General features: G+C 47.0%; 1 protein-coding gene and 1 long non-coding RNA gene across 3 annotated transcripts in view; both read left to right on the plus strand.

Moving 5' to 3' along the window:
• The window catches only part of LOC120917059, a 427114-nt gene that overhangs the window by 173775 nt on the left and 230191 nt on the right, over window positions 1-23148 (plus strand). The gene's annotated exons all lie outside the window — the stretch shown is intronic.
• On the plus strand, window positions 7931-14564 carry LOC120917058. Of its 2 annotated transcripts, XM_040328064.1 has the most exons (3): window positions 7931-9078; window positions 12700-13342; window positions 14103-14564. In XM_040328064.1, exons 1-2 carry the CDS (start codon window positions 8214-8216, stop codon window positions 13293-13295), a joined length of 1461 nt encoding a protein of 486 aa, XP_040183998.1. In that variant the 5' UTR covers window positions 7931-8213; the 3' UTR covers window positions 13296-13342; window positions 14103-14564. The 2 variants fall into 2 exon arrangements, with proteins under 2 accessions (XP_040183998.1, XP_040183997.1); XM_040328063.1 differs by having other exon boundaries at window positions 12700-14564.

Below are 23148 nucleotides of genomic sequence, written 5' to 3' on the forward strand. Positions count from 1 at the left end.
AACAGCGGGTAGAAAAGGTCTACTTTCATGATCAAGTAGGGCTATAAACTGCCAATTTTTCCATTCCAAGGTAAGGGTATAAATGTGTTATTTTGCTTTATTTAGTGATTTTAGAGTCGTCTGATTAAAAAGAAAGAAAGAAAAAAATTCCATCTTTTCCATTAGACCAATGTTGTCCTTTAAGCACCCCGGACTTACAAGAGAGTGTGATTAAGTACACTCACAAGCTTTCATTCCGTGTAATGGACTTGCTTATAATACTGCTAACTTCTGAAATAAATTGCTTTCCCTATTTCATAAAAAATTGGCCCATGTGACTGCGTAGATTACAGCCCGGTCGAATGAAAAGCAGAGACAGAAATGTTTTATTTCTGTAGCCTTAGCCCATTTTTATTTCTTTATATTCCGAGGCAGCGATTGAAAGCATTTAAGTGGAATTATAATGGAGACAGTTTCAGTGTTTCCAATTCATTCTCGGGAATAAGTGATGGCTTCCCAGACTGCAGTGGGCAGTTTTGTGTCACTTACAATGCGTGGAAGGCTCAACCAGTGTTTCACTTACAGCAAATAAATTATATTCCGGGAGAGAATGAGATTGTGGACCGTCTTCCATGTTTTACTGTTGATTGATTAACCCGTTCAAAGACTCCAAATGGAACAGAGAAGTGTCTTGCAGTAAACTTGCTAAGGATTAAGTTTAAATGGCACTTAGGGGCTGTCGTCAAAGGCGCCATTGGGAATCATAGCCTACCTGACATGTCCCCTCTTTCCTGGTCAACCCTACTGTAGACCACTGATTTGCCACTATATTTCAAAGTTCCCTCCCTGCTACAGAAAAGAGAGATAGGAAAAGGTGACTTACCTTTCCAGCATCCTCCGAACACTGAAGAGTATTGCATAAGGATAATGGAAGACCTACTATAATTATAATAATGATTGTGGGTCTTCTCTCATGGGATATTATTATAGTATATTAAAACATATAATGGAGGGTGATAATATTAATGACACCGACCCTCCATAATCATGCACAAAACGTACCTGCCCCAGAGGTCTCCAGCTCCTCTCTACAAGGTGATCTATATATAATGAAAACCTATGTTGTCATATAATAACAATGAATGGGGAAGTTTATTCTAATAAAGAATATTCTTGTGGTAATACATATAATGGGATGTTAATAATAATAATGACCCTCCACCACTCTGCACAGGAAGCTTCTGGCCTGGGGGTCTTCAGCTTCTCTCTAGATGGTGGTAGATATATCATATGGATGGTGGAAATCTATAGTTATAACAATGGTGGGAGGGGGTTCTATAATTTAGGTATAACTATAGTAATACATATAATGGTATTTTTATATTAATATTGACTCAGACCCTCCTCCTCCCCACCGAGAAAATCAAAATGCAAAGAATAACATTCAACACAGTAGCCCAAAGCAGCCAATCACAAATATTCACACTAACTGCAATAATTAGTTATAATCAATGTTTTCTTTCTTTCTTTTTCTCTTTCATCCTTCCTTCTTTTCTTTCGCTCCTTTCTTTCCTTTCTCTCCTTTTCTTTTCTTTCCTTCCTTTCCCTCCTTTCTTTTCTACCTTTCTTTCCTTCCTTTTTTCTTTATTTCTCTTTTTCCTTCCTCACCTCCTTTTATTTTTTTTTCCTCTACTTTCCTTTCGCTCATTTCCTTTCTGTCCTTTCTCTCCTTTCTTTTCTCTGCTTTCCTTTCTTTCCTTCCTTTTTTCTTTCTTTTTCTCTTTCCTTCCTTCCTTCCCTCCTTCCTCCCTTCCTTTCATTTTCTTTCTTTTCCTTTCTCCTTTCCTTAAATTTTTTGTTTCCTTTCTTTTCTTTTCCTTTCCGTTCATTTTCCCTCCCCATCTTTTCTTCCTTGCCTTTCTTTCTTACGGTATTTGAGGTTCAAGGTTGAATGTAGTTCAACCTGTGGGAGGGTGTATGTGTGTATTTATGTCTCTACCACTTTCCATATTATTTTTTCTCTCCTTTCCTTTCTATCCTTTCCTTTCTATCCTTACCTTTCTTTCCTTTATCCCCCCTTTCCTTTCTTTCTTTCTTTCTTTCTTTCTTTCTTTCTTTCTTTCTTTCTTTCTTTCTTTCTTTCTTTCTTTCTTACAGTAGATTGGGTTGAAGGTTGAATAAATACTCCGGTCCATCTAGTTCAACCTTTGGGAGGGTGTGTGTGTGTATTTATGTCTCTACCACTTTCCATATTACCTGTATACAGTGTTCAGTAAGATGCCCATCTAAATTTTTTATGAAATTAGCGTCACTTTCCACTAAAACCACTGATTGTGCAAGGGAGTTCCACATCCTTACTGCTTTTCATTCTTTTCTTTCCCTTTCTTTCTTTGCATTATTTATTTTCTTTGTTTCTCCCCAACAGAGAGACACAGAATGAAATTACAATTCAAACCAAGGATCAACCCAGTCATTTTCTGTAACCCTTAGTTCCTCCAGAGCTTGCTAGGGGTTCCTTGACCTGTTGCTGATTGATCTCACATATGATGGTGTCTGCATAACTTCAGGTCCAGTGCCACTAGGCAGAGCCAACTGTATGACACCCATTTTTTTTTTAGCTGTATGTAAGGGTATCATTCTGACCACCACTATAAATGGACAACAATTTTATAATGGTCATTCCTCAATTAACTCATTTTAGCAGGAGTTCTCCAACATCTGAAAATTATTTCAAGGGGTCCCCTTTGGTACAACCATTAAAAAAGAATGATCAAACCCAAAGGCATCTGACATTTCCCCACAAACATTTACTTTACAAACTTAGGTCTGTTGGCATGGACTACAGTATATGTACCTGGATAGAAAACTGACTACGGGGGGAGGTGCAAAGTATGGTGATAATTAGCGTGCACTCCAAGGTGCCCCCAAGGATCTGTTTTGGGACTAATTATGTTTAATTTACTCATAATTGTTATAGAGGTTGGTATAAATAGCTCAATCTCAGTTTTTGTGGATGATACAAAGCTAAGCAGGGCAATAACTTTACAGCAAGATGTGAAAACCTTAAAAGAAGACCTAAATAAAATAATGGGGTGGGCAACTACATGGTAAATGAGGTTTATTGTTTAAAAATGTAAAGTAATGCACTTGGGGGCTAAAAATACGAAGGCAATTTACACGCTAGGGGGAGAACCTCTGAGGGAATCCAGGATGGAAAAAGATCTGGGGGTCCAAGTAGATCATAGACTCAGCAATGGCATGCAATGCCAAGCTTCTGCAAGCAAAACCAACCGAATATTACCATGCATCAAAAAAGGTATTTACTCCAGAGACAAAATGATAATTCTGCCACTCTACAAGACATTGGTCTCACCACATCTTGAGTACGCCATACAGTTCTGGGCACCAGTCCTCAGGAAGGATGTGCTGGAACTAGAAAGAATTCAGAGAAGGGCAACAACGCTAAGGACCTCAGTTATGGGGAAAGACTACAAGCATTGAACTTATTCTCTCTGGAAAAGAAAGGGGTTTAAAAAAAATGCCTAGCGTGTCCACCAATCAGTGAAATGTATTGTAGCTCCGCCATAACCGAACCGTTCCATTTTCTATGGCCCCACATCTGAAAGTTTGGAACGCTTAGAACGTACAGTTTGGAACACTTAGAATGGTCCGGTCTATTCTGGTGAGCATTTCCACTGCAAGTCGGACCATTGGGGGCCATGCAGGGTTTAGAAAAAATGCCTAGCGTGTCCACCAATCAGTGGAATGTATTGTAGCTCCGCCATAACCGAACCGTTCCATTTTCTATGGCCCCCACATCTGAAGCAGGACCCAGAATGGTGTGGTACGGTTCGGTTTCATGGCACACTTTCATAATGGAAACACCTAAAATAGCGTACCATACCGAACCATACCAAACCGATCCGCTAAGTGGAAACGAGACATTATTTTCTACTCTGCTACTTCCCCTCCCCACAATGCACCACTAGGTCAATAGGTCCCAGCACTGCTATGTTGATGCAGAAATGAAAGCCCTTAGATCTGTATTGAAAAGCCAAGGTTCGCCTTAAACTTGCACAGGTTATGCTAACAATCCGAGGGCTGTAGTTGTAACTATGATGTGATGTTATGCTGCTATTACAAAAAGCTGTTTAAAACAGTTCACAAAGTTTTAATGTGACAAGGTTTTATTTTATTCTCTGGGTTTGCAAAAAATAAAAAATAAAAGAATATTGCAGTTTTTATTGTTGGAGTCTGCTCCAGCTCCATTGAAGGGCCACAAATTTTTTGGATTGTGTCTCCATTTGATGACGGCCAGAAAGATCAACATTCAAAACCATCTGTTACTCTGCTCAAAGGTAACCCAGACAGCCTGTAACATTTACAGAGAGCCACTGAACTGTGAAGACTGACATTTGAGTCACAAAGTCGAGATTTTGTATTTATTTTTTGTTTTTGTTCAGCCCAACCTCTGTTTTATAATTTTTCTCTGCCCTTGGAACTGGTTCGGCTTTTTTTAACATTTGCCTGACTGAGTCAGAAGTTCTGTAAAAAGTATGAATATTTCGAATATGTTCTTGTTACAAAAAATAGTTAATCTATGATTTGTAGACATGTGCAGTCGTTTTCGTCCGAATGCATTTTCGTCTGAATTTTCGCATTCGTTTTAACAAACGATAATGAACGTGCAAAATCCAAAATCAGAAAGATCAGACATAAAAAATGCTTTATTTTCATCTCTTTGCAACAACAGTTGGATATGGATATAAGATTCGACATGACGGTGACAATAGTGATCTGTGTCTATTGAACCTGCGGTTGAACGTGCCTAACCTTAACTCTATTAGTCTAAGATTATTCTACATAGAGAGGAAAGATTCAACATTATATAGACATGAAGATTCGACCAAGCAGCTAAAAACATACGATCGCCACAAACGGACATTTATGGTCAAATGCTCGGCCCATAGGCTATAGAAGAATTCTATTGTTGGTTGACTAGTAATAATAATTAATAAATATAATTATTACTAGTCATACAACATAAGAATTCTACTATAGCTTGTGGGCGGAGCATTCGACCGGAAATGTACGATTGCGGTGTCATACAGTTTAGCTGCTCCATCGAATCTTCTTAGAACATTCGACGGACACCATAAGCCTTCAATTGAGAGATTCAACCTTAATTAATTCAGATTTTCAGACTAATGCACTTTTTAACGAAACAAACTGAATAAAAACGAATTTCGGGAGTAACTAAATCAATTTATTTTTCGGACGAAAACGAAATTCTGAAACAAAATATTTTAGTGTGCACATGTCTACTGATTTATTTTCTGGTAGGTAAGAACCATTGACAGCCTTGGAGCATCAGTAACCAGTGTCCAGAGACAACTTTGCTTGACAAGAGAACACTGTCAATAATCTTGAAAAAAATCTAATTACGGTACATTTTTAAATATTATAATAAGAGGGGAATTTGAGTGAAAATAATCTGTTAAAGTTGTTATAATGACTACAGTCTTATAACATAGAGCAGTGGTCTCCAAACTGTGGCCCGAGGGCCGGATGCGGCCCTGTGCTTGCCTTTATCTGACCCTTGGGGCACTATCTCTCCCACTGATACGAGACACTATTTTGCCATCTGATACGGACAATTAAGCACCATTTCTTCCACTAACACCACTAATGGGGCACTATTCCTCCCTATGATACCAATGATGGAGCAGTATTCCTTCTCATACAAAAAAATGGAGTAGCGCTATAAAAAACATAAAATGAAGGCCTTCAGAGGACAGAAGGCTATGTGAAAGAACAATGTCAATCAATATTGTGTGGTACACTTAAGTGAAAATAAATAATTAATAGTCCAAGTGAAAATCAAATTTGGAGCATGACACCCCAATGTGAAACAGAAGAGAGAAGTCTGGCTCCAACATGGAAAATGCAACTTGCTGACCCTTACCACAAAGGAAGGTCCTAACGGACCTAGTCAAGCTGAAATCACTGGGTAAGTTGAAGTAGAACTTGTCTGTATAAACGGTCCCTCCAGGGGTCACCAATCCATCAATAAAGCAACCAGAAGAAAAAGAAACTCATATAGTGTAAATCCGTGTAAGGTAAAACACATAAGTGCATCCCCCAGTGACTGGCAACAGACAGTGTGAACATGAAAAAACCACCACCGGTACACACACTGACCCTTACCAGAGCATATGATCCATCAGGATCGGTCAGAGCATAGGGGATATACACAGTAGGTAGCAATGGAACGTCTCAGCCAATGGTGGAACGGGAGAAACAGCAGGTCTTTCTCTTTCTCTGCTGTTAATTTTTTATTCAACTGTAAGTGTTACTACCCTTTTTTATTAAATATCTTTACGATATCACGCCATGTGAGTTCTCTTTCCTCCTTTCACATATCGGACCTGCTGTTTCTCCTGTGGGAATGGAGTTGGGTGTATAGGATTTTACTGTGTTTTTTATTTTTGTTTTTTTATTTTTTGTGGTTGAACTGGATGGACTTGTGTCTTTTTTCAACCTGACTAACTATGTAACTATGTAACTATGCACTAGTCCCACTTTTTTTTTTTCAATCTTTTTTTTCAATCCATTTGAATTGAACTGTTATCCCGCTGCCAGACTTAATGCCGCCCTACATTGCCAAGTGGGAATGGGAACGGAGACTGAACGTCACGGAAAAGCAGGTGGAGAGAATTCTGCTGTTCTCCTATAAAACCTCAATTTGTGCTAAGGATCTTAGGATTGGGGGCTTGTCCGGGACAACCTGAATTGGGGGATTGTCCGGGACAACCTGGATTGGGGGCTTGTCCGGGACAACCTGGATTGGGGGCTTGTCCGGGACAACCTGGATTGGGGGCTTGTCCGGGACAATCTCGATTGGGGGCTTATCTGAGACAACCTCGATTAGGGGCTTGCCTGGGACTACCTCGATTGGAGGCTTGTCCGGGACAACCTGAATTGGGGGCTTGTCCGGGATAACCTGGATTGGGGGCTTGTCCGGGACAACCTGGATTGGGGGCTTGTCCGGGACAAGCTCGATTGGGGGCTTGTCAGGGACAACCCCGATTGGGGGCTTGTCCGGGACAACCTCGATTGGGGGCTGTCCGGGACTACCTCGATTGGGGGCTTGTCCGGGACAACCCCGATTGGAGGCTTGTCCGGGACAACCTGGATTGGGGGCTTGTCCGGGACAACCTGGATTGGGGGCTTGTCCGGGACAACCTGGATTGGGAGCTTGTCCGGGACAAACCCGATTGGGGGCTTGTCCAGGACAACCTTGATTGGAGGCTTGTCCGGGACTGCCTCGATTGGGGGCTTGTCCAGGACAACCTCGATTGGTGGCTTGTCCGGAACAACCCCGATTGGGGGCTTGTCCGTGACTACCTCGATTGGGGGCTTGTCCGGGACAACCTCGATTGGGAGCTTGTCCGGGACAAACCCGATTGGGGGCTTGTCCAGGACAACCTCGATTGGGGGCTTGTCCGGGACTACCTCAATTGGGGGCTTGTCCAGGACAACCTCGATTGGCGGCTTGTCCGGGACAACCTCGATTGGGGGCTTGTCCGGGACAACCTCGATTGGGGGCTTGTCCGGGACAACCTCGATTGGGGGCTTGTCCGTGACTACCTCGATTGGGGGCTGGTCCAGGACAACCTCGATTGGGGGCTTGTCCAGGACAACCTCGATCGGGGGCTTGTCCAGGACAACCTCGATTGGAGGCTTGTTCGGGACATCCTCGACTCAGAAAATTAGTTGAATGATGCGCTCACTATCTTCAGTGATGAGCTTATCACTGCACTGCTTCTCCCTTACTGTCCAGCCACAAACTGGGGCCCATCATGGAAATACTGCAGCTCCGAGATGTAGAGACGTAGAATCATGCAGAAAAAAAGCTGCTATGCTATATTTGAATGAGCTTTGCAAGACAAGTTCGTAGCTGCAATGCAATGGAGGCGGAGGACAGCATGACAGGGTGTAGGGAACTTAGGTGTAGAAAGGGTTAAAGTTAGAGGGGGTGGTTAATAGGATCCTAGAAATTAACTATTGGAGGAGGTGAGGAGAGGGGGAGGAGAGTTCAGTGAGCTAGGTGATGCTGGAGGAGGGGCAGCATCAGTCCGGGGGAAGAAGCAAGGAGAGAAGTCCTGCAGCCTGTCTGTGTATCGGGTCAGCGCTCTGGGTCATCTGTGGAAAAGGCAAGGAAGGGAAGAAAAATGTCAGAGGTAGCCGGGTTGTTAGCGCAGCTTCAAGCTGTTGCGGAGGTCCACGGCGCGGACTGGCTGCAAAGCCAGATCACCGCCACTCTGCGGGGGGTGCAGCAGGCCCCGGTCGGGTCTAGGCCTGCTTCAACGCGCGCGAGGCGGTCGATACCGCCGGAGCGCTTTAGCCCAGATAATACCCCCAGGTCACAGCGTCGGGTGCGGAGTCCCAGTAGGCCCCCGTCGGGCCCCCCCGCCAAGCAATCTCAGTCTGCCACTGCACGGGCGGGGGGCGGGGGGGCGGGAAGCGCGCAGCGCGGGGGAGCCTCTCGGGTGCCCAGGCCTACCTCCCCTGTGTTGGTGCAGGCCCAGATTCACATGGCTGTCCCCGGTGGCGATGTTCCGGTCGGGGGGGCGGCCCGGCGTGGGAAGGACCCTCAGACAGGCGCCGGCCTAGCTCGGTCCACAGGCGGCGGCCTCGCACGCGGTGGGGATGCGTTCAGGGATGCAGATGGAGCGACACCAGGCCAGTCACGTCAGTCGGGAGGTCCCGCCTCCAGGCACCGTTCGGAGTCTGGGAGGGTTGACCGGAGGGGCAGTGGTGCTCAGGCTGCAGCCGCAGTGCTGAGGGATGATCTGATTGAAGAGTTCAGCAGCGATGGAGACGAGAGCCCTCGGGGGGTGGTGGCTCCCATACCTGTCACAACGCCAGCTGTGTCCAGAGGTCGGGGAAGGAGTGAGGAGGTTCGTCAACGACCACACGGGCAGGCGGCGACCGGTTCCAGCAGCAGTGAAGAGGGGGAGCTGCCGGAGGACCCCGCGGAGGATGGACGTTATGGGAACCTGTCGGCTGGAGGACCTTCACGGCCGCGCCGAACCGGTAAGACTACATCTAATGTGGTTGCGGGGGGTAGGGGTGGGGTTAGTGCGCAGGACATTAGTGGGGGGGTGGCGGTGCTTAGTCCCTCAGGGGAGGGGGGTGTGTGGGATGCCTTACGGGAATTGTTACGTAGGCTAGATGGGGGTGCTCCTCAGGTTGCGAGCCCGCTGGGTCCTTGGGTCCCCCCGGTGCCAGTACCCCCCCTCCCGGTTCCTGCCCCCGCCGTTCAGGCGCTGACAGCGGTAGTTGTCCCTCCCCCGGTGCCGGCGAATCCAGGGACAGGCGTGGCAGGGACACAGACGGACAAGGACGGCGTGGGAACGGCGGCGGAACGCAAGGACAAAGACAAGGACAAGGACGGGGACAAGGTGCGGCTGGATGACGCGGCTAGGGGGGAAATTTACATTTGCTTTGAAGGGCCGTTGGGTGCCCATCTTAAGCCAGAGGTGAGGGAGAAAATTCAGAAGGACGAGTTTGTGGAAATATTTTCCCTGCTCCCGTTGGAAAAATTTCACCTCGACCGGGTGAAGCCGGACGAGAGCAAAAAGGATGAGGAAGAAAAACGTCGGTATAGGCTCATTCCGCGGACGTTTACGAATTGGCTACAGGCGTTTGCGATTATGGCTAGCGTGATCGGGGAAAAGGCCCCCGAGAAATGCACGGCCCTATTCTGTTACCTTGATGCCATTCACGAAGCGCATAGGGTGTACGGGGGTCTGGCGTGGTTGAGGTATGACGAACAGTTTCGTCAGCGCAGGGCGGTGCGTCCCTCCATCCGCTGGGACCATAAGGACATTAGCCTGTGGATGAGGTTGATGACCTCGACCAGGGCGGCGGGCCAGTCCTTTCCTGGGGGGGCCGGCGGCGCTTCCTCCGCGGGATCGCCGGCCCTCAAAAAGAAAGGGGTGTGCTGGCAGTTCAACGACGGAACCTGTCGTTTTGGAGGATCATGCCGCTTCAAGCACGAGTGCTCAGGGTGTGGTGGGTCGCACGCGTTCAATAGGTGTTTCAAACAGGGGAAGCGGGCCGGAGATGGCGCTGGAAAAGGGAATGACGCCGGTGAGACTGGAAAGGATGCTGCCTTTTCTAAGTAAGTATCCGGACAGGGCGGCGGCGCGTTTGCTAGAGCAGGGGTTCGGGGAGGGTTTCGTGATTCCGAGTTCGTTGGCGGAGGTCCCTCCGGTGGCGGACAATTTGCGGTCAGCTCTGCGACATCCGGGGGTGGTGTCGGCTAAGCTGGCCAAGGAGGTGGCGCTCGGCCGGATGGCCGGCCCGTTTCGGGAACCACCTGTGGGGGGTTTGGTGGTGTCCCCGTTGGGCGTAGTTCCGAAGAAGGAAGTGGGTCAATTTCGGATGATACATCATCTGTCGCACCCAAAAGGGGGGTCGGTCAACGATGGTATTGATCCGCAGAGTTGTGCGGTTACCTATACATCATTTGATGCGGCGGTGTCTTGGGTTAGAAAGTACGGGAAAGGGGCTTTGATGGCAAAGACGGATGTGGAATCCGCCTTCAGGCTGTTACCGGTGCACCCCACTAGTTTGCGTTTGCTGGGGTGCCACTGGCAGGGGGAGTATTTTGTTGATCGTTGCCTGCCGATGGGTTGTTCCATATCGTGCGCTTTGTTTGAGACGTTTAGCTCGTTCTTTGAATGGGCGGTCAGGGAAGTGGCGGGGGTGAATTCCGTCATCCACTATTTGGATGACTTCCTGTGCATAGGACCCCCGGACTCCCGCTGTTGCGGGGTTCTGTTGGGTACGGTACAGTATTTGGCGGACCGTTTTGGGATCCCCTTGGCCCCCGACAAAACGGAGGGCCCTGCGTCTGAGCTGGTGTTCTTGGGGATCACCATTGACTCGGTGGCGATGGAATGTAGGCTACCAGAGGATAAGGTGTTGGCTTTGAGGAGGGAGGTCAGTGAGGCCCGGGTGAAGCGGAAGATTCGATTGAAGGAGCTCCAATCCTTGTTGGGGAAGTTAAATTTCGCGTGTCGGATTATTCCCATGGGACGCATTTTCAGCCGAAGGCTTTCAGGGGCCACGGCAGGGGTCCGGGTGCCAAACCATTTTGTGCGCCTGACCAATGAACTGAGAGACGATCTGAGGGTTTGGGGAACGTTCCTGGACTCTTTCAATGGTCGTTCGATGTGGCAGACGGGGCCGGTCAGCAACGCCGACCTGGCTCTATTTACCGATGCGGCGGGGTCAGTGGGCTATGGGGCCTATTTCAACGGACGGTGGAGCGCGGAGCCCTGGCCGGAGTCTTGGAGGGCAGCAGGGTTCCTCCGGAACCTGGTGCTGCTGGAGTTGTTCCCCATCGTGGTGGCGATGGAATTGTGGGGGGAGTTCTTCAGGAATAAAAAGGTGCGCTTCAATTGCGACAACATGGGGGTGGTGTGGGCGATCAACAGCATATCGGCATCCTCGCCCCCGGTGATTAGGTTACTGCGGTACTTGGTACTTAAGTGTCTCAAAGTGAATGCCTTGATATATGCGGTGCACATTCCTGGGGTGGATAACAGATTGGCGGATGCTTTATCTCGTTTCCAGTGGGCGGAATTCCGGATCCTGGCGCCAGGGGCAGAGGGGCAGGGGGAACCCTGTCCTCAGAAGTTGTGGGACATTGCACTGGAGTCGCCGCAGGATTGATTCGGCAGTCGATCAGCGAGGGAACGTGGCGAGCTTACTCTAAGGTGTGGCAGGAATGGTCCGCACTGAGGGAGGAGGTAGGAGGGTCGGAAGATCCAGAAGACCTGCAGTCGTTGGTCTTATACTTTGTGTGCTGCAATTACGAGAGGGGAACCTCGGGTGGCGCCATTAGCAAAAAGATGGCGGCATTGGCTTTTTTATTTCAGATGGCGGGCCTCAGGGATTTTACAAAATCCTTTGTGGTGCGCAGGGTGTTAAAGGGATACAGGAAGGGCAGTACTACACGGGATTCCAGGCGTCCGGTGTCGTTCGCGGTCCTGGGTACGGTATTGGGGAATTTGGAAAAGGTTTGCGCATCGCTTTATGAGCAGATACTTTTTCGGGCTGTTTTCGTTCTGGCCTTTTTTGGGGCGTTCAGGGTGGGGGAATTAGTTTCCCCCTCCAAGGTGGTGGGGGGAGGACTACGAATGCAGGACGTTAGGTGCCTGGAGGAATCGGTGGTGATTTGGCTTAGCCGTTTGAAGACGGATCAACTAGGTAGGGGCGTAAAAATAGAGTTGTTCCGGGGGAATTGTCCACTAACGTGCCCGGTTGAGGTGGTAAGGCGGTTTTTGGGCGTTCGCCCACAAGGGGGGGAGGCTCTGTTCATCCATCAAAAAGGGGAATGTTTGTCTCGGTTCCAGTTTACGGCGGTGTTCCGGAAATGTCTGAAGGAGGGGGGTCTAGTCCCGGGAGAATATTCGGCGCATTCGTTTCGAATAGGGGCAGCAACGGAAGCGGCAAGGGGAGGCCTGCCTGCAGATTCTGTAAAGCGGATTGGCAGATGGGAGTCTAATAGATATAAACTGTATGTACGGCCTCATTTGTTGTAAACAATGAGGTATCGGTGGTTGACAATGCTGATGTTAATGTTTTCGGGGGGTTTGTTTTTGGTCCTGCTTGGTATTGTTTTTCTCTTTTATGTCTTTACAGATCCCCAAGGTTGTCTGATTTGGATCCTAGGACATTCATTTGTGTTTTGGGGGGCAAGAAGGGCGGATGTCAAGCCTGGGGGGAGACAGCTGGGGGTGCCCAGGGAGGAAGGAAGGGTACGATGGATAGGGATTAGGGGTCTCATGTGGCAGAAGGTGTTACCCGAGGTTCACAGGGGGGCTAGCTTAGACAGGGCCCCGGACATTTTGGTGATACATGCGGGGGGGAATGATTTGAGCGTCCGGCCGATGCGCCAGGTGATCAAAGACATACAATGGGATATACGCCGACTGCGGGCCTCTTTCCCTGACCTGATCATTGTTTGGTCAGATATTGTGGCTCGCATGGCCTGGAGGGAGGCCAGGTCATTGGAGCGTTTGGATAAGGCCCGGATAAAGGTGAACAGAGAAGTGGGCAGGTTTGTGGTGCAGCAAGGTGGGATAGCGGTTCGCCATTCAGATTTAGAAGTTGAGACTTGGAGGTACCTGAGGGGGGACGGGGTTCATCTCAACCCGATCGGGATCGATCTTTGGGCTCTGGGATTGGAGGAGGGCGTTAGGAGGGCTTTCCTGGTGTGGCGGCGGGCCCAAGTGTGAGGTGGTCCCACTTGTGCCGCGGTGGCGGTGGGTTCCCCTGCCGTTTGGTAGAAATAGACGGTGGTTAGGTAAAAACGGTGGGGGGGCATAGTTACAGGGATGGTGTCTGCCTTGGTGGTCTGGTGTCAGTCTGGACCACCAGGGGAGAAGTGGGTGGGTCTGTGGTCAGCTAGGTCTTCGAGTCGGTAGTCGCGACTGGGGACATGTCGTTAGCTAAGAGGGTACCACAGGCCCAAAAGAGTGATCAGGGGTTGTCAGGGGGACTGACAACCAAGGTATGGTTAAAAGGTTTAACAATTGAGGAATAGGTTAAATATTTAAAGTTGGGTGATATATATATGTATATGATGGTGTATATATATATATATATACAGTTTTTTGTATTTGTTAATAAAGGCCTACCAGGCCATTTTAAATCCAGCAGGTGTCAGTGTGATTATTGGGAAAGGTTTAATGTTAAGGGGTATATGCTTGTATTGGTTGGTGCGGTAAGTTATCCGGCTGCCCTAGTCAAGACAAGTTCGTAGCTGCAATGCAATGGAGGCGGAGGACAGCATGACAGGGTGTAGGGAACTTAGGTGTAGAAAGGGTTAAAGTTAGAGGGGGTGGTTAATAGGATCCTAGAAATTAACTATTGGAGGAGGTGAGGAGAGGGGGAGGAGAGTTCAGTGAGCTAGGTGATGCTGGAGGAGGGGCAGCATCAGTCCGGGGGAAGAAGCAAGGAGAGAAGTCCCACCCTCCCGCCCTAATTATAGGAGTTAGGTGGTTTTGACAGTACAGGATGGCGGTGGGTTCCCCTGCCGTTTGGTAGAAATAGACGGTGGTTAGGTAAAAACGGTGGGGGGGCATAGTTACAGGGATGGTGTCTGCCTTGGTGGTCTGGTGTCAGTCTGGACCACCAGGGGAGAAGTGGGTGGGTCTGTGGTCAGCTAGGTCTTCGAGTCGGTAGTCGCGACTGGGGACATGTCGTTAGCTAAGAGGGTACCACAGGCCCAAAAGAGTGATCAGGGGTTGTCAGGGGGACTGACAACCAAGGTATGGTTAAAAGGTTTAACAATTGAGGAATAGGTTAAATATTTAAAGTTGGGTGATATATATATGTATATGATGGTGTATATATATATATATATACAGTTTTTTGTATTTGTTAATAAAGGCCTACCAGGCCATTTTAAATCCAGCAGGTGTCAGTGTGATTATTGGGAAAGGTTTAATGTTAAGGGGTATATGCTTGTATTGGTTGGTGCGGTAAGTTATCCGGCTGCCCTAGTCATGTTTATCCTATAATTTTTGACTGGAGTTCTGCTATAAAAACTTACTTGTAATTCTGGTCTTTATCAGGTTGCTAATTAATGCAGATTTGCCTCTACCTGAGAACGGATAAAACGTTCACAGCTAGTAGCTTGAAGAACAGAGCCAAAATAGCAGTCCCTCCAACGATGACAGCAGCCAATGAATAAATATTAATAGAATTTGCATTTCAGCTATTGTTATGGTAATTCCGACGTGAAGGCTCGCAATCTAAATGATTTGTATCACATGTCGTTTGTATTATACATAAGTGATTGTTTTCAGTTTATTTCAATTTGACGCGATCAGCGCTGATGCTGGTCTCTTGCAAGCAATGCAAATTAAACATTGTTTAAAAAAAATGTATTTCTGCATGAACTATCACTTATAGCACAGAAGGTATCTAGCTTGCTTTGACAGTGTATTTATTTTGCCTAAATGAGCCGTTTAGCATAGAAGAAACATCTAAAAGTGGAGGGAATGAGTATCTGTGGAATGGCGGCTAAAATGTGATTGTTTGCTAATGGAGATACCAACTCCAGTTCAGTAAGAGGCAGCGAGAAAGGTCCAGTGACCCTTGGGGCACCAATCAGAGATCAATTATTAACCACTTGCCGACCGGCTCACCCACTTATACGTCGGCAGAATGGCACGGCGGCGCAAAGCAACGTATATATACATCACTTTGAATATCACGCCGGCGGCGCGTGCGCACCCCTTCCGCAAGCTCCAGGACCGTGCCTGCGGGACCCGCGGACTCAATGTCCGCCGGTGTCCCGTGATCGTGTCACAGAGCCTTAGAACAGGGAAATGCCTATGTAAACAAGGCATTTCCCTGTTCTAACTTGTGACAGGACACTGATCTACTGCTCCCTGTCATCGCGAGCAGTGATCAATGTCGTGTTGCAGGTAGCCCAGCCCCCACACAGTTAGAATCACTCCCTAGGACACACTTAACCCCTTCCTTGCCCCTAGTGGTTAACCCATTCACTGCCAGTGTCATTTACACAGACAGTGACTCAGATTGGGGGCCCCCAAAGCAGGTTGCTTAGTGTGGGGGCACTGAACAAGAGGGAGGGGCCAGGAGCACCGGGGAGGGACCCAAGAAGAGGAGGATCCGGGCTGCTCTGTGCAAATCCACTGCAACAGAGCAGGTAAGTATAACATGTTTATTATTTTTAATAGGGGAAAAAAAACAAGACTTTACAATCACTTTAACCACTTAAGAACCGCCTCCTGCACATATACGTTGGTAGAATGGCACGGCTGGGCACAAGCACGTACTTGTACGTCCTCTTTAAGTGCCCAGCCGATCCGAAGTTCCGTGACCTCGGCCACGGGACCCGTGGACCCGATCGCCGCCGGAATCCCCATGATCGGTCCCCGAAGCTGAAGAACGGGGAGAGGTGAGTGTAAACACAGCTTCCCCGTTCTTCACTGTGGCAGTGTCATTGATCGTCTGTTTCCTGATATAGGGAAAGGCGATCAATGAAGTGACACATCCAGCCCCGCCCCCCTACAGTTAGAAATACCTATGAGGTCACACTTAACCCCTTCAGTGCCCCCTAGTGGTTAACTCCCAAACTGCAATTGCCATTTTCACAGTAAACAATGCATTTTTATAGCATTTTTTGCTGTGAAAATGACAACGGTCCCAAAAATGTGTCAAAATTGTTCGATGTGTCCGCCATAATGCCGCAGTCATGAAAAAAAATCGCTGATTGCCGCAAATTAGTAGTAAAAAAAATGCAATAAAACTATCCCCTATTTTGTAAACGCTATAAATTTTGCGCAAACCAATCGATAAACGCTTATTGCGATTTTTTTTTACCAAAAATAGGTAGAAGAATACGTATCGGCCTAAACTGAGGGGAAAAAAAATGTTATATATATTTTTGGGGGATATTTATTATAGCAAAAAGTAAAAAATATGGCATTTTTTTCAAAATTGTCACTCTATTTTTGTTTATAGCGCAAAAAATGAAAACTGCAGAGGTGATCAAATACCACCAAAAGAAAGCTCTACTTGTGGGAAAAAAAGGACGCCAATTTTGTTTGGGAGCCACGTCGCACGACCGCGCAATTGTCAGTTAAAGCGACGCAGTGCCGAATCACAAAAAGGGGCAAGGTAACCTTTACCTGCATTTTGGGTCTTGAGTGGTTAAGGTAGTTAGCAGCAGGTATAAAGGTAGAATCTGATTGGCCATTTAAGGGATCACGGACACCATTCTTTCTTTCTCTTTTCTTTTCTTTAATTATTCAGCGATAGTGTTGTTTTTTTTTCTCTTTCCAATGTCAGTGATACGCAGTCTAAATGGCGTTCTCAGTGCAGAAGCGTCTTCTGGGCAGACCAGCCGCTTGGCTCCAATTCAAATGCTTTATATGCATCACGCGGCTCTCTTTCAGCACTGGAGCCTTCCCGTTGTCTTTAAATAAAAAATATGCTTAAATGGACTGTCATTGACAGGTTAACAGTTTCCCGGCCGGAGAATCCAACTATTCTCTGCAGGAAACGGCAACACAAAAAAAAAAAAAATACATTTGAATTTGCTAAAAAGTTAACGAGGGAGCCATCCAAGCAGAAGACAGGTTTCATTTTCATGCCAATATTAACAATGGCTTTTTACGGGACTATTTGCTCAGTTACTCAAGGAGAAAATGATGAAGTTGCCATGGTGACGGCAGCATCCCTCTCTCTCTCTGTTCGGTATACACAGGTCCTCAATGTTTCAAGGGATGAATATGTGGCACAATGTCTCCAAGTGGGAGAGAAGAGAATGTGATCTGTCTTTTAATAGGAACGAGTATCATTTAGTTAGCTTTGTAGATGAGAACGTGAACATCATGATTGTAAAAAAAATGTCATCATTGTAAAGCTGACCTTGCATGCAAATACAAGGTCTGGAGACTCCCTCCCACCCCCACTCCAAAATACATGAAAGTAAACCTAATCGCCCTGTAATGGTATGGCCCGTGGGACCCAGAGGCTCTTGAAGGATACGGGGTACTCCTGGTTCAGCTTCACCAATGACTATTGGGTCTAGGGTCATCCTATGTCCACTAGGGGCATAGGATGACTGAGAAAGGATATCTTGAATTACATGAGATGGGACAGTAATGATAATTCACAATGTATTGCAGGTAATCTTGAAATATTACAGGTGGTTAATTCTGAACACAACCGGTCAATAATAGTGTGATTCATTCAATGTGGGGACACATACTGTTAACCACTTGCTTACTGGGCACATAAACCCCCTTCGTTCCCAGGCGAAATTTCAGCTTCGGGCACTGCGTCGCTTTAACTGACATTTGCGCGGTCGTGCGACGTGGCTCCCAAACAAAATTGACGTCCTTTTTTCCCCACAAATAGAGCTTTATTTTGGTGGTATTTGATCACCTCTGCGGTTTTTATTTTTTGCGCTATAAACAAAAAAAGAGCGACAATTTAAAAAAAATATATATTTTTTTACTTGTTGCTATAATAAATATCCCAATTTTTTTTTAAAAAAAATATTTTTTTTCTCAGTTAAGGCCGATACGTATTTTTCGACGTATTTTTGTAAAAAAAAAAAAATCGCAATAAGCGACTGGTTTGCGCAAAAGTTATAGCGCCTACAAAATGGGGAACAGAATTATGATTTTTTTTCATTATTTTTTTTTTACTAGTAATGGCGGCGATCTGTGATTTTTATTGGGACTGCGATATTGCGGCGGACGTATCGGACACTTTCGACACAAATTTGGGACCATTCACATTTATACAGCGATCAGTGCTATAAAAATGCACTAATTACTGTATAAATGTGACTGGCAGGGAAGGGGTTAACACTAGGGGGTGAGGAAGGGGTTAAATGTGTAGCCTGGGTGTGTTCCAACTGTGTGGGGGGAGGGGGTTGACTGGGGGAGGTGACCGATGCTGTGTCCCTATGTACAAGAGACACAGATCGGTCTCCTCTCCTCTAACAGTTCAGGGACGTCCACTCGGCACTTGAGAGCCGCGCTGTGGACGTCTTTCGTCCATAGCGCGGATCCCAAGTGGTTAAAGGATGTGGGGTACTCCTGGTTCAGCTTCACCAATGACTCTTGGGGCTAGGGTCATCCTATGTCCACTAGGGGCATAGGATGACTGAGAAAGGATATCTTGAATTACATGAGATGGGACAGCAATGATAATCCACAATGTATTGCAGGTAATCTTGAAATATTACAGGTGGTTAATTCTGAACACAACAGGTCAATAATAGTGTGATTCATTCAATGTGGGGACACATACTGTTAAGATGTTAATTGATGTTAATCACCTCCAGCTACCTAGCTGTAGTGATAAAACTTGCTGTGATTGCATTCTATTGTCTATTGTGTTAATTAAGTCTGGCTCCAAGATTTTTCACTGTGCTATGCTAATTGACACTGTATTGTGTGAAAGTCTATTAATGATAATATGTGATGTGAATTAGCACAATCTAAAGGTCATATGCCCGACTTATGTTTACTAAAGGAATGTGGATTGTATAGAAGGTGAGAAAAGCTTATCGCGGAGTCTGGGTAAATGATAGTAATTAACTCATGTAGATTCGGTGCCAGAAAGTCTGACTAAAAATGTGTATTGAGTTCATTGTGTAATGTTGTGGGTGGAGTTGATTCATTGTTCACTTCGTTACTGACTGTATAAAAAGAGCCTGAGTGTGTCATTAAAACCTATTCGTTTGAAACCAGAGAACAGAGCCGTGTCTCGTTTTCTGGGGGAAATCCAATGGGTCCTGTCTGCCGGATTGTAGAGTGTCGGAAGCTGTCGTGGGTTGGTGGAATGGAATATCGTAATGGCGTTAACCCCTAACCGTTACACCCCCCCCCCCCACTACCACCAAAAAATAAATAAAAAATAAAAGAACTTCATCAAGAAAACCGTGAGATTTTTTTCAGACAGAATTTTGCCTCAAACGTGAGTTGCATACACACAGTTACACAAAATTCCAACCATCAAGAACGCGGTGACGTACAACACTACAACGAGCCGAGAAGAATGAAGTTCAATGATTCCAAGCATGCGTCAAATTAATTCTGAGTATGCTTGTTTTTTTTTTGTGCGTCAGAATTGCATACAGACAATCTGAATTTCCTCCTTGTCGGAAAATTTGAGAACCAGCTCTCACATTTTTCTTGTTTCCGACAGAAAACTTCTGATGGAGCCTACACGCGGTCGGAATTTTCGACCAAAAGCTCACATCAGACTTTTCTTGTCGGAATTTCCGATCGTGTGTACGTGACATTAGACCAAGGTTCCCTTCCTCTAGACCAGTGGTCTCCAAACGGAGGCCCTAGGATGTATCTGGCTCTTTGCTTGCCTTTCTCTCGTCCTTGGGGCACTGTTCCTCTCACTGATACAAAGACACTATTCTTCCCACTGACACCAAACGATGGGGCACTATTCCTCCTACTGCCTCCAACAATTGGGCATTATTCCTTCCACTGACTCCAATGATTGGACCTTATTCCTCCAACTGACACCAACGATGGGGTACTATTCCTCCCACTGACACCAACAATGGGGTACTATTCCTCCCACTGACTCCAACAGTTGAGCATTATTCCTCCCATTGAGACCAATGATTTGACATTTGCTCCACATTGACTTCAATGGGATGCAATACCGCATGCGGCCAGAGGTGGGGGGCACCAGAGAGCGATGAAAACGTCTGAAATGGCTCATGGACACTTTGGCTCGTTTCCTGCGCCCCGTACCTCAGGCAAAATGAGGTACTGCAGGCCAGTGTTCGACTTTTCTCGGCTCCTGTGCCCCCATACCTCAGGCCAAATGAGGTACTGCAGGCCTATTTAGCTTGAATTCGCAAACCGAGTCAGAATTTAAAAAAAAAGTTGCTCGCAAATCAAAACGCTCTTAACTTTTTAACCGAGGTGCCACTGTAATATACAGCTGTGACCAAAAGTTTTGAGAATGACACAAATATTATTTTTCACAAAGTTTGCTGCTAAACTGCTTTTAGATCTTTGTTTCAGTTGTTTCTGTGATGTAGTGAAATATAATTACACGCACTTCATACGTTTCAAAGACTTTTATCGACAATTACATGACATTTAGTCAGTATTTGCAGTGTTGGCCCTTCTTTTTCAGGACCTCTGCAATTCGACTGGGCATGCTCTCAATCAACTTCTGGGCCAATTCCTGACTGATAGCAACCCATTCTTTCATAATCACTTCTTGGAGTTTGTCAGAATTAGTGGGTTTTTGTTTGTCCACCCGCCTCTTGAGGATTGACCACAAGTTCTCAATGGGATTAAGATCTGGAGAGTTTCCAGGCCATGGACCCAAAATGTCAACGTTTTGGTCCCCGAGCCACTTAGTTATCACTTTTGCCTTATGGCACGGTGCTCCATCGTGCTGGAAAATGCATTGTTCTTCACCAAACTGTGGTTGGATTGTTGGAAGAAGTTGCTGTTGGAGGGTGTTTTGGTACCATTCTTTATTCATGGCTGTGTTTTTGGGCAAAATTGTGAGTGAGCCCCCCACTCCCTTGGATGAGAAGCAACCCCACACATGAATGGTCTCAGGATGCTTTACTGTTGGCATGACACAGGACTGATGGTAGCGCTCACCTTTTCTTCTCCGGACAAGCCTTTTTCCTGATGCCCCAAACAATCGGAAAGCGGCTTCATCGGAGAATATGACTTTGCCCCAGTCCTCAGCAGTCCATTCGCCATATTTTCTGCAGAAGATCAATCTGTCCCTGATGTTTTTTTTGGAGAGAAGTGGCTTCTTTGCTGCCCTTCTTAACACCAGGCCATCTTCCAAAAGTCTTCGCCTCACTGTGCGTGCAGATGCGCTCACACCTGCCTGCTGCCATTTCTGAGCAAGCTCTGCACTGGTGGCACTCCGATCCCGCAGCTGAATCCTCTTTAGGAGACGGTCCTGACGCTTGCAGGACTATCTTGGGCACCCTGAAGCCTTCTTCACAAATGCAGTGGACATTTTTTTATGGGATTAAAGCGGGAGTTCACTCAAAAAACTATTTTTAACATTAGATTGAGGCTCATTTTGTCAAGGGGAATCGGGTGTTTTTTTTTAAAATCGAAGCAGTACTTACCGTTTTAGAGAGCGATCTTCTCCGCCACTTCCAGGTATGGTCTTCGGGACTGGGCGTTCCTATTTGATTGACAGGCTTCCGATGGTCGCATCCATCGCGTCACGAGTAGCCGAAAGAAGCCGAACGTCGGTGCGGCTCTATACGGCGCCTGCGCACCGACGTTCGGCTACTTTCGGAAAATCGTGACGCGATGTATGCGACCGTCGGAAGCCTGTCTGAAGCCTGTCAATCAAATAGGAACGCCCAGTCCCGAAGACCATACCCGGAAGCGGCGGAGAAGATCTATCTCTAAAACGATAAGTACTGCTTCGATTTTTAAAAAAACTACCCGATTCCCCTTGACAAAATGAGCCTCAATCTAATGTTAAAAATTAAGGGCCATATCCACAAAAGAGATACTCCGGCGTAAGCCGTCGTATCTCTGGTTCTAACTTTGGAACTGATCCTCAGAAGCAGTTTTCCTAAGTTAGGCAGAAGATCCGACATCTGTAAGGGACTTACACTGCCGGATCTTAGGATGCAGTACCGCATCCGCCACTGGGGGCATTTCGAGTCGAAATGCCTCTTCTAGTATGCAAATTAGCACTTAGGGCGATCCTCAAAGCTTTTGTGCCTAGTTTTTTCGCCGTAAGTGTTAGTTTGCCTGGTGTAAAACTAGGGCTGCTTTTACAAAGTGTAAAGTTAGTCACACCTTGTAAAGGCCCATTCAAGCGACGGCATTTGGTATGCATTCCCGAGGGAGAACTCCACGGCAATTTGTAAAATCCAAACCGGCATGGGTTCCCCCCCAGGAGCATACCAGGCCCTTAGGTCTGTTATGGGTTGTAAGGAGACCCCCCCTCCGCCGAAAAATCGACGTAGGGGGTCCCCCTACAATCCATACCAGACCCGTATCCAAAGCACGCTACCCGGCCGGTCAGGAAGGGAGTGGGGACGAGCGAGCGCCCCCCCCCCTCCTGAGCCGTGCCAGGCCGCATGCCCTCAACATGGGGGGGTTGGTTGCTCTGGGGCAGGGGGGCGCACTGCGGGCCCCCCCACCCCAGAGCACCCTGTCCCCATGTTGATGAGGACAGGACCTCTTCCCGACAACCCTTGCCGTTGGTTGTCGGGGTATGCGGGCGGGGGCTTATCGGAATCTGGGAGTCCCCTTTAATAAGGGGGTCCCCAGATACCGGCCCCCCACCCTAAGTGAATGGATATGGGGTACATCGTACCCCTATCCATTCACCTGGAGGCAAAAAGTAAAAGTTATTAAACACACAACACAAGGCTTTTTAAAATAATTTATTATTCTGCTCCGGATGCCCCCCCTGTCTTCTTTATTAGCTCTATTAGCAGGGGGGGCTTCTTCTTCCACTCTCCGGGGGTCTTCTCCGCTCTCCGGGGGGGGTTTCTTCTTCCGCTCTCCGGGGGGGGCTTCTCCGCTCTCCGGGGGGGGTTTCTTCTTCCGCTCTCCG

Source organism: Rana temporaria, chromosome 11, assembly GCF_905171775.1.
Source record: "Rana temporaria chromosome 11, aRanTem1.1, whole genome shotgun sequence".
In the NCBI taxonomy this organism is placed as follows: domain Eukaryota; kingdom Metazoa; phylum Chordata; class Amphibia; order Anura; family Ranidae; genus Rana; species Rana temporaria.

Excerpts from the sequence above, each read along its gene's own strand:
- LOC120917058 (XM_040328063.1), top strand. The coding sequence starts at position 8,214 with ATGTCAGAGGTAGCCGGGTTGTTAGCGCAGCTTCAAGCTGTTGCGGAG. Across the intron at positions 9,079-12,699 it reads TTCACGGCCGCGCCGAACCG|ATCCCCAAGGTTGTCTGATT; the intron begins GTAAGACTACAT and ends ATGTCTTTACAG.